The sequence below is a fragment of the Alosa pseudoharengus genome, unplaced genomic scaffold (assembly GCF_046254945.1).
Source record: "Alosa pseudoharengus isolate Yale_2024_CS ecotype anadromous, Long Island Sound unplaced genomic scaffold, YU_APseudo_1.1 YU_APseudo_1.1_scf_21, whole genome shotgun sequence".
Classification (NCBI taxonomy): Eukaryota; Metazoa; Chordata; class Actinopteri; order Clupeiformes; family Clupeidae; genus Alosa; species Alosa pseudoharengus.
In genome coordinates, this window is record NW_027468674.1 from 33,527,535 (window position 1) to 33,539,336 (window position 11,802).

The 11,802-nt window shown below is 41.6% G+C and overlaps 1 protein-coding gene across 3 annotated transcripts in view; it reads left to right on the plus strand.

Moving 5' to 3' along the window:
* cacna1g (calcium channel, voltage-dependent, T type, alpha 1G subunit) overlaps nucleotides 1–6,197 on the plus strand; it is a 92,989-nt gene extending 86,792 nt beyond the window's left edge. For all 3 annotated transcript variants that reach the window (XM_076298689.1, XM_076298690.1, XM_076298691.1), the window contains 2 exons: nucleotides 758–927; nucleotides 4,455–6,197. In XM_076298689.1, the coding sequence (XP_076154804.1) occupies nucleotides 758–927; nucleotides 4,455–5,411 (1,127 nt within the window). In that variant the 3' untranslated portion in view covers nucleotides 5,412–6,197. The remainder of the gene's footprint in view (nucleotides 1–757; nucleotides 928–4,454) is intronic.
* Nucleotides 6,198–11,802: the final 5,605 nt, after the last annotated feature.

Sequence of the window (11,802 nt, forward strand, 5' to 3'; positions counted from 1 at the left end):
AGCTCATCAGCCACATTAAACACTAGACCACAAGGGGGGGCTAAGGAACCAGCTGAAATCTGTAAGTAGTTATAAAGTAATTATCCCTCCTATCTGGGCAAATTGTGATAGGCTATAGAGAACGTTTTCCTTACTAAGGTGTCACACAAGAAACATCTCATAATGGGTGAAAGCAAAGAGCTCTCCCAAGACCTTTGCAACCTTATTGTTGCATAACATATTAAGAAAATTTGATACAGACAAATTTCAAAACTTCAGAATCTTCCAGTAAGCACCATTGGGGCCATTATCTGCAAGTGAAGGAACATCATTCCATCATCAACAGGCCGCGCACATGAGCTCCTTGCAAGATTTCTGACCATGGAGTCAGATGGATAGTCAGTGGACGGTCCAAAGCATGCAGCATAGGAAACTCTCAATTGGTTTCAGAGAAAGAAAATCAAGGTGTTAGAATGGCCCAGTCATTCACCTGACTTAAATCCGTTTGAACATTTGTGGAAGGAGCTACAGTAAAGGTCTATTTTTATGGACCTAAAATGGAGTTTGCGTGTAGACTATAGGCCAAAACATATAGAAAAGGCTATATATATATTTCAAAACATAATCTTGTGGACAAAGTCAAGTACATGGAAAGTATTGCAATCCACACATGAATAACACAAAATATAAATATATATGAAATCCTTTGCATGCAAAGATTATTAATGGCTCATATCACCTCATATGGATTAATAAAACATTCTGTCGTTGGTTGCAGGATCCAGTGGATCCATTCAGATCCTGCAGAGTGAAACAGCCCAGCTCCTGGCTGTGCCCACCCAGCTCTTCCGCCCCATAAGCCCAAACAGTGTGTCTGAGCTGGAGGGCATCCCACGCATCCCCCCACCCCAGCGCACACACAACCTCACACGCCCACTCCGGAGACAGGTGAGCTGCACCACTGGTCGAAAGCCTCCTTGATAGTAATCGATTAACTCCTCATCAAATTCCAAGCTCCTTAAGCCACCTGTCACACTGAAGTATTCTGCTGTTGTGTAACCAAAGTAGCAGGTTTACGGGCAAGCTGTGGGACTGGGACACGGATTACTTGTCAATAACACACCACAGTAATGCAGTGAATAAGCTGAAGAGAAATCGTCGCCATTTTGTAAAGTGTCTAATGATGTGAACCTCTCTCTTGCTTGTTGAGCTACTCTCTTGTGGCTGGTGTGAAGTTGACTCCTCTGCATTCTTCTTCCTCTTTGCAATTGTAGTTCTTTCCTCACTCTGTCCTTGTTGTTTCTTTCTGTTCTTGCCTTTCATGTGCTGTAATATAACTCCTGGCAGATCAGCATGGTGCAGCAAAAGCCAGATCCTAAAATGCTCCTCAAACACAGATACTCCTGTTTCTAACATACCATGACCCAACCATTCACCCTGACCAGACCCTCTCCGCCCCATCACTGCAGCCCATTGCCATCTCTATCTTTTATCATTTGTCTATGCCTCTAAACAGCCTCGAAACATTTGTATTGCATCTCACAACAAGCTACTTGAAAGGACCACTTAAATGAGAACCAAAAAACATACATGTGATTTGGCTTTTATCATAAATGTAACCTAAATTTTCCCACCTTGACATCAGCACCTCTGACATTCTCCCTGAGTGACAAATAGAGTGTCAGTTTTGTCTTTGGTCTGCAAATACTTTCGTTCACAAGATAGCATTTTTTGCTTAAGAAAATGAATTTTGTAAAGCAAAAATACACTGTATGCTCCTATTTCTTACACTTTTACATCCCGAATTCGGCATATTGCAAGTTGATTTTCTTTAAGTCAGTTGACTCACTCTAAAATATTGAGGCCTTACTCTAAAATATTGAGGCCTTACTAACCCTAGTTGCATGCCCACTGAAAACTGACATTACCCTCTAGATATAGTCGAACCTGTTAGTTAGTAAAGCTGCTCAAGGGCAGTAGCCCTTTCTTCCATCTCAACATACCCCACATTTTTTTTTACTTGCAACCCCTCCTCCACCTTTTCTGGGGAGATTGTGCATTTCCAAACCTGAATCTTCAGAAAAGTAGCTTAATAATAAAAATCAGCTTCTGTTGGAGGTGGTGGCACATTTATAGTTTTTTGGAAGGTACTTATCCAGGTAAATTAGTATGAATCAACAAAGCCTCAAACCGACATAGACAGCCTCAAATTTGTGAATGAATGTATATAGAACAGTGTAATTTTTTTATTATAGTGCTGTTTGGCTCCATATTTGATTAAACCTCTCAGCTAAATGGCTCCCATCTGCTCTTGAACATGACCAACATTGTCCACTAGGTGCCCCTAGATATTAAATTACAGATGCTCAGAAAATAGACCACATATTTCAGGGCATGTATTAGGCTACTGTCCTTACTGTATTGACCTTTACACACACACACACGCAGGCCATCAGTTAGCACAAAGAGGTCCTCTCTGTCCTTCACTGGGCAACACATCAGGGTCAAGGGTCAGGCTGCATCCCTCGCTCCCTCAGGAGTTTAAGTAGGGTGGAAGCCTTCGCCCGGGAGCATTTCTGGGTTCAGTGTGTCATGAGCAACAAGGGATAAACAGATGGAGCAGTGTCCTTTCCAGTATCCCAGTAGCTCTAGAGTGAAGTCTGCCAAGTAGTGCCTCCAGCCGCTGACAAGAGTGAATGTTCTTTTGACAAATGTGTAAATATGTACACAACCTATTGCCCCCAATTGTTGGATTCCCTGACATCCCAACACATGAGTTCACTATTGGATTTCAAAATAGCTGTAGTGCATATAAGGTAACTCAGGTATAAAGTAGCTACAAAATACTAATATTGAAATGTGCATTTATTCTTTTTAGATCTATTTATTCTTTAGGGATGGTTGGATGGAAGAGGTAGAGGTTTGCCACAATTACCATATCTGCTGGGGTACTGATTATTCCGGCTCCTCATATCAGTTACAATTGATAGAACGGCAACTCTCTCCAGAACTTGTCAAATGTGTGTTGATTGTCTCAAATAGATTTATTTAGTGTACGTAAACTTACTTGGACTTTTTCGCTGACAATCTAGGTAGCTTTGAAATCTAGCAGTTGAGGAAGTGCAATCAGCATGTCGCATGGAAATCTAGCTCATGTTAAGCGTTCAGTGCCATCAGTGCAAATTTTTGGTGTGTTATTAATTACATCCTGTTCTTTTTAAGTGTCATGACATTGACACCATTCCAGCGCTAATAGGTCCACAGGCCTGCACTATTGCGCAGCTTTTTGATAGGTCCATTGATCCTTGCCTGCAACCCCATATAAGCTATCCTAATAGATTGCAAAGATGGTTAATTCTACACCGATTTTTTGTAAGTAATTACAGCACAAGCAATTTGTCAAATTTGGTTAGTAATAAACAAACTGGTCAAGTAGCCATTGCATTTGAGCTGTCCCTTGCCATAAGTGTATATTATCTTGTTGCTGGCTATAATTCCCAGAGATGTTTTGTAAATGTTTTCATTTGAGCTAGATGGAAGCGTCGTAGATTATTGAGACGGCATAGTTTGTAATACGATGCCTGTTACTCCAATTCCTTCACAGAATATGTATCAGTGTTCAGTGGCACACTGCCAGGCCCTTCCAACCATTTTTGGAAGGGATGTTGTAGGGTATTCATTATTGGTAATGTGCGTTGTTACTTTGTTGCTTACTGTATGTCATATGAAGCTCTAATGTTGCTGAATTGACAATTATGTATTCGTATTGACAAATCTGCAGCTATGCACATCTGCAGTAGGAGGGATGCCAGTGAAAAAATAAGCAGACATAAGACCAGTTAAACTGAAACACCGGTTGCCATACTGGGAAAAAAAAGTCAACAGCGTAAAAAAAGTAAACGGCGTAACTTTCCATGTGGCTCTGACATAGCTGTCTGCTGTTTGTATGCTAATATATCCTTTGGAATAATGCTATGTTCGCTATAGGTTCATGGTGAATCTGTGTTGTTGTTGAGTGAATAGTCGCTGTGTATCTTGTGACACAATTGTAAACATAATGTAAGCATTTTTAATTCAGTGCGACCATGAGGCAGCCTGCCCCCGTCCTTATCCAACAGGGGTACCGTGGTACAGTGGCAAACCATCCTTACTTGAAGCTTGAAGCACTTCCCTCCGCAAAGCTGGCATAGCGTACAAAAAATCACAGTCTTCTGCTATTGTGGCACAATCAGTCTTGCATCTTTAGTTAAGTTGGTATTACACCACATAACAGACTTGGTAAAACATTTCTCACTGAAAAGTATAAGCAAGCTATTCTAACCTTGGACAGCTCACTCTTCTTACCGGCTGTGCTGTGCCATTGCTCTTAACATTTCATACTAACTAGCCTCCCTCTCGCCTCATGTCTTAACCCCGTTGGTTTCCCCCCTCTCCTTCTCCTCCACTCTACCCCTCACCTGTCTCACTCCCAACAGGTGGCTGTGAGGACAGACTCACAGGAGACAGTGCACTCGGAGCAGGAAGAGGTTGTGGAAGGGGCCGTGGGGCTCAGTGGACTGACGAGCCCCCCACTGAGCTCTCCTCCTCAGCTACCTCCTCAGCACCAGCCCTCCCTCTTTTTGGTGCCGGCTGCTTCTGGAGCCTCCCCCAAAGAGCCCCACTCCAGTGTCCGCACACAGCACAACCCACATGACCAGTACAATGTATTTTCTCTGAGGTCTTCCCTTGCACACTCGCCCTCGCCACCTCCACTGCCCCCGCCACACACCCAGCCCCCCAGCCCCCAACAGGAGGACACGGACTTTGTGGACCAAGAGGTGTCGTGTATCATCCAAGAAGGCTTAGCTGCCAGTAGCAGCCCAGATGGACAAGAAGAGCAGAGTGGCATCGGCCAGATCAAGCTTGGTGAGGGGCGCAGCCCTTACCTGCGGCAGCTTAAGAAGTACCACAGTGCTGACACACAGGGTTGCCAAGGACTGCTGCTTCTGCGGCCCTCTTCCTGGTTGGACGACCAACGCCGCCACTCCATGGAGGCGTGTTCGTCAGGGGAGAGCAGCCCCCAGCTCAGCTCCATCTCCTCTGGCTTTGTGTCACGTGCAGACAGCCTGCAGCAGCAGATGCACGTGACGCCGACGTCCCCTCACTCGCGCAAGAAGAAGATGAGCCCCCCTTGTATTTCTGTTGACCCACCTGAGGGGCGGCAGGAGCCTCCTGCCGTAGGATTTCACCCGGCGATGGGGCTTGGCATGGTGCCCTCCCCTTTGACCAGCCGTGACATGAGCTGTCTCCGCAGACGAGCCCCATCCAGTGACTCCAAGGACTCCTTTGACCTAGGGGGAGGAGGGGAGGCTCTGGCTCAGGAGGGCGCCCACACTTCCAACCTGCTGACTCTGCCTAGTTTTTCCTTTGACAAGTCAAGTTCTGAGCACTGAACAGAAGAGAGTCAAAACAATGAACACATAAACTGAGAAATCACACTCCTAAGAATATATGATGCACTTTGTGTATCTGTGATGGTGATAGTCATAGTAATAATACTGTAGTGAGTAATAATACCAACTACAATTATGGTAAAGAGAAAACAAACTTTATAAAGTGATCAGATAGTGACCATCTATTTGTTTTGTACTGCCAAACCCAGCAAACACACACACACACACGCACACACACACACACACACACACTCTCTCTCTCTCTCTCTCTCTCTCTCTCTCTCTCTCTCTCTCCCTCTCCCTCTCTCTCTCTCTCTCTCTCTCTCTCTCTCTCTCTCACACACACACACACACACACACACACACACACACACACACACACATAACAAGACAACATAACATGATAAAGTGTACAATACAAAATGGTTCTCTTCCAAGATACCTACATCTTTTTGTAAGTGATTCCCAGCATGTCAGCACCTAATGCCAAGGGTGGGGCCATTGTGGTTGGGAAAATGCACAGAAAAGAACTGTGGAACTTTTTTCTTGTAGGAAGTGATAAAGTTACAAAGCAATATGAACGTTTCAGAGACACTATTTTCTTAAATTATTGGTCATAGTGTTTGTACAGGATGTAGAATTTTTTATTTCATTTAAAATTTATTTGTGACTGTTTTGTGGTTTTGCTTTAAATGTTTAAATGGTTTGTCATTTTATTTTATTTTTTCACCATAGGATATTTTTAGCTTGTTTGGAAAAAAAGGAAGAAACTTTTTTCAAAGTGCCGGGACCCATGTGTTTGTAGGAATATAAAAAATATATAAATATATATATATATATATATATATATATATATATATATATAATACAAAACAGCCCATTAAACTGCTCTGCGATTTTTAAACACATGCAGTGGACATTAGTACTTTGAACCTTTTCAATATCCTAGCATTTAACGGTGTCCTGGTTATTGGTTGAACAATGAAAGACAGATTGTGAAGTTCTGATGTTGCTAACCAGGTGAGTTAAACTACTACCTTTTAGTCACACTGGGCATCCTCAGCAAACAGAGATTGTATACGGTGTGAAAGGTTGAGGGAAGCCAGCTAACTTTGTTTTCATGCTGCTTTTATTAGCCGTTTCCCTTGAACAGACTTCATACTGTGATTTTGACATGATGCAATAAAGAATTATACAACAGGGTAAAAATGGGAAGGGAACATATTTCAAAAATATGCAGCTGTTGTCATCCTATTGATTTTTGCAAACAAAGACTACTTCCTATGATGCAGATGCACTATTTTTAGCATCAAATGTGATTTCTAGCTGCAATGAACAAAAGTTAACAGTTGCCAACATGGAAGAATTACAGATTCAACATTTATTCATCATTATGCATTTTTTGCTTTGAGCTCTATGACACCCTTATCATTAAGGAACTAGGATTAGGAACATAAATTGTTTCTTTATCGCTCAAGTTTTTTTACCATACATTGCTCTGACAATGAGCACTGCTGTTTCTAAGGAGCTTTATAAAGGCACTTAAACGATTTAGGGGTTTTAGATGAAAGGCAAAGTTACCTATACAGTGCTAAATCCTTTTGGGGCTTAGCTGTATGTGTGTCTGATACATTGTGATAGTTCCTCTTACTGAAAAAGCAGCCTCACATGGTATCAGCAATTCTCTTCTGGTCTTCTGATATGACAGAGAGAGACGATTCCACAAGCTCAAAGAATGTCTGTCATTAAATCCAGCTTAAATTCTCCTTAGCCTACACGTGAACATTGACATCTGAAACAAAAATAAATCCTCGATAACAGCAGACAAAGCACAGGCCCCCTTTTGTAGTGTTCCACTCATTTCTACTGAATTTGGAAAAACAGCATTAGAGCCAGGAGGAGAGATAAGCCTTCAGTTCATCAATACAGAGTGGTCAGTGGATGATTACATTTATCTTATACCAACATGTCTCTGGGCACATCCACAGCTGGGGTTCACTTTGTGGGGTGAGAGTCGTTCTGAACTTAATGTCCCTTTAACACGTTATTGGTGACCTCCAAATCCCCTCATGAAGTCCAAAGTGGAAGAATATCACCCATGCTGATTCCCAGTTCTTTAACCCTTTTGGTCCTTCACTGAAATTGTACAGGGATCCATTTTGTTTCTGTTTGTTTCTCAAAATATCACATAACATATGACACCTTGTTTACCAGTCCTATTTGTCAAAACTGCAACAGGGCTTTGGGAAGACTAGATTGCCTATACTGGACATCAGACATTTATTGGTTGATGATTTGAAGACATAATTAGACATTCATTCACTCATTTATTCATTCACTCACTCATTCAGGTTGGTAGCTATCCTGATTGTTTGTTTTATAGGAAAGTAAGGTGGCACCCAGGATAAGAACTGACACTGGATAAGATTTAGTTATTCTAAGGTATGACTAAACAAAAGTTAATTTGCTGGGAAAGATAATTGGGAACATTACTCATTTAGGATTCTGCACTACCATCTGTCCCTTGATGAAAGCCTAGACAACTAATTATTAAAAAGTGTGCTTCAGTTGCTCCCTTCCCAATAATTTCCTCTCTGTCATCCTCTGTTATTTCCAATAATCAATACAATTTGTACATTACTGAATTAAGCACAGCTCATTAACCAGAGACCCATGCTAGCTGCAGTTACATTCATGAATGGTAATTGTCTTAACCTGTTGTCCTGCAGAAAAAAAATATTTTGTTTATTTCACCGAACCCCTAATTTTCATATGAATATTTGCAAATGAAACATAATTTCTTTTTGTGTGCCACTACAGTCTGTCTATAGTGTGTGTATATTATTTATCATTGAAAAATACTTCAGAAAGAAAATGGAAACTGCTTTGAGAAAGCAGAAAGAATTTAATGAATTGAATAAATCATGAAATGGGAGCAAAAACAGCTTAAACCGGCTTATGGACCCAGAAACTCCATTGACCGTATTTAAATCTAAACATACGGTTTAAATCACATCATATCATAGTGCAAGTGTCCATCATATTAGTGCAAGAAATCCACTTTTGCTAGATTAACGGTGGAAAAGAATCTCTGACCACCAGACACATGGTTCAAAAGACTTACTTAAGTACTTACGTTTCTTAATGGTTCAAAAGACTTACTTAAGTACTTACGTTTCTTAATTGATCATGGGTGTTTTGGGTGCTTAAGTACTTACGTTTCTTAATTATGACCGCCGCGCAGCGGTAGCTATAGGTTTAGTCAGATTTTTTTTCTTTTTTTCTTTTTCACATGTCCAAATTTCCGTCAAGGATTCCCGGGACACTGAAAGACCGGGTACACGAGACTTGGTGGGCATGTAACCCCACATGGATAGCATGGAACCATTGTTTTTCGTTTTGATCTGTAGCCCCCCGCTGGACTGGACCCCCGAAAGGAGGGTAGGGCAGACACAGTTTTCTGTGAATATCTCGAGAACCGTAGGGTTTAGGAGGATCATTTTTTTTGTATGTTGATCTCAAGGGGCCATGTCAACCCATTCCATAACCACTCATTTCATGTATAGCGCCACCTAGTTAAACACAAAAAAGTAAAAATGAGGTGTTGTAATCGCAGGTATCTGTGACCTAACATAGTCAAAACTGCACGAAATTGGAAGTGTAGGATCATTATGACACCCTCTGAATGCACACCAAATTTCGTGGAATTCCGTTCATGGGGGGCCACACAATAAATTAATTTATGTTACTGTACACCAACTGGCCTGTAGGTGGCCGGAGACAGTTTTCTGTGAATATCTCGAGAACCGTAGGGCCTAGGAGGTCCACCTTTTTTTTGTATATTGGTCTTAAGGGGGCATGTCAACCCATCCCATTACCACTTATTTCATGTATAGCGCCAACTAGTTAAAAATTAAAAAACAAAAAATTAGGTGTTTTCATCACAATATCTCTGGCTGACATGGTCAAAACTGCATGAAATTGAAAGTGTAGGATCATTATGACACCTTCCGAATGCATGCCAAGTTTTGTGAAGTCATGGGGAACCTTACAATAAAATGATTTATGTGTACATTTAGTGACCGTACACCAACAAGGATTCCTGGGACACTGAAAGACCGGGGTACACGAAACTTGGTGGGCATGTAACCCCACATGGATAGCATGGAACCATCGTTTTTCTCCACAGTTTTCTGTGAATATCTTGAGAACCGTAGGGTCTAGGATGACCAATTTTTTCTGTATGTTTTCCTCCAGGGGTCATGTTAACCCATTCCATGTGCACACATGTGCATAAACAGATACACACACACATTCACAGTAATCATACGTATGACACATACTCACACAGTAGACATATGTACGCATGCATGCACATGCACGCACACACACACACACACACACCCACAAACACACATAAACATAAACGTGTGCACGCACACATGCACATAATTCAAGAATTTCTCAGAATTATGAACAGGCAAGATGGGGGTGGGGTTGTATAAAATGAATTTTACATGTGAAATCTATGAACTAATCATGTGTTGGTACTTGTTGTCTAACAGATACCAGTGAAAATTGAGTGTGGATAATGCAATTTAGTGAGACAGTTAGAATCATATAGGCCTTTCAGCGTGATTTATTTTTGTGGAAAAAATGTGCTGGACTGGGCGGCGGTCATATTTTGTACCGCTCTGCGGTACATCTAGTTGATCATGGGTGTGTTTTGGGTAACATGCCATAAACCCATGAGAGTGCCATCTCTAATTCCCCTTTAAAAGCCAGGTGTGCTTTGGCTACCTGAGAAATAGCTTGTCTGGGTTTGAAACCCAAATACTTCATTGCAAGTCCCTGATAGTTTGGATAAAAGTGTCTGGTAAATCCTACTCACTTTAGTTTACCTTGACACGTCTCTGCAGAGGGAAGGAATCTACTTGTGCAACCATTTGTAACGTTACAACAGTAGGATTCCACAAAGCTGAAACAAGTGTGTGTGTGTGTGTGTGTGTGTACAGGAAAATGTTCTGCACCCACCTATGTAGGTAAGGGGTTGGTTTCGTCGAACTACCGTTCATTTCAGTTTAATTTTAAAAACTTCATTTATCCCAGAGGAGCAATTCCAAAGAAATCACGCCCACAGGTCAAACAGCAAATGACAGAAAACACATAACAAATATAGTACACAGGAGTGACAAAAAAAGCTGCAGTAGAGTTCAAATGTCCAGCACTAATAATACATAGTCTTAAATTGTGTTGCACAATGGCTGTGACTCTTACGGATAATATTTGTCTCCCTACTGAGACTTAACAGGATGCTGAAGTTGCTGGTAAAGAGTTCATGGTCACTGTTTCCATGAACACTACGACATTTTGTTTTTCATCATATCTCCAACATAGGCACTGTTGTTGCCTGTTTGAGTGGAATGATTCTGTAACTATGCTAAAACAAACTGACTGTTTCAACGTAGAATCTCTATACTATAAAAAGTGCTCAAAGTTTTCCTCTAGAGTAGCCTACCATTCACAAGGCAATGCAACAGAGGTAGACTCCAAAGCTCAATTCACCTAAGAGCAATGTCATCTAACATTCATTCAACCATGGACGGATTATGAACTTTCGGGCCCCTGGGCCCAGATGAATTAAGGGCCCCCCACTAATTGTCACATGTGTGGGAGGGGGGGGTTTGGGGGTCCTCCCCCAGATTTTTTTTCATTTGTTTGATGTGATTTCCTGTATTCTGGTGCATTTTGGGGATGGCCAATACTAAATTCAATCAGATTCATAGCCTACATCCTGATTTGTTGATATTGAGGCAATGACTCCATGCAAAGGCTTGGGCTTCAGGGCCCCATGACCTCTTGGGCCCCTGGGCCTGGGCCCGGTAGGCCCGTGCAGAAATCCTTCCCTGCATTCAACTACTACCACTTAAAATATTGTGAGGGCTGACAAAGGATCTGTATGATAAGAACTTGTTCAATGCCCAATGGATCTACTCTACATTGTAACACAAACACTTTCCTTCTAATGTGTGTGTGTGTGTGTGAGAGAGAGAGAGAAAGAGGGTGAGAGAGGAAGAGAGAGTGAGAGAGTGCATCTTAGTGTGTAGGAAGTCAAATGCAGGATCCACACAAGATTATGGTAGGTAAAGTTCAAGAGACATATACAGCTTGAAATAAATGTTGCTCAATGATGTTTCAGAACACATCTGGTCAGAGAGAGATGTTATCTCTGCAAAAAAAAAAAAGACCAAGCCAGGAAAAGGTGTCCAAACAATTAATACAGTAACCTTGCACCCCAGTGTCCCTCTGAGTACACTTAATGACATGAAAACACAATTCCTCCAAGCGCTTCTCTTTTCAAATTGTTACTACTGATTAATCAGTTCTTCTC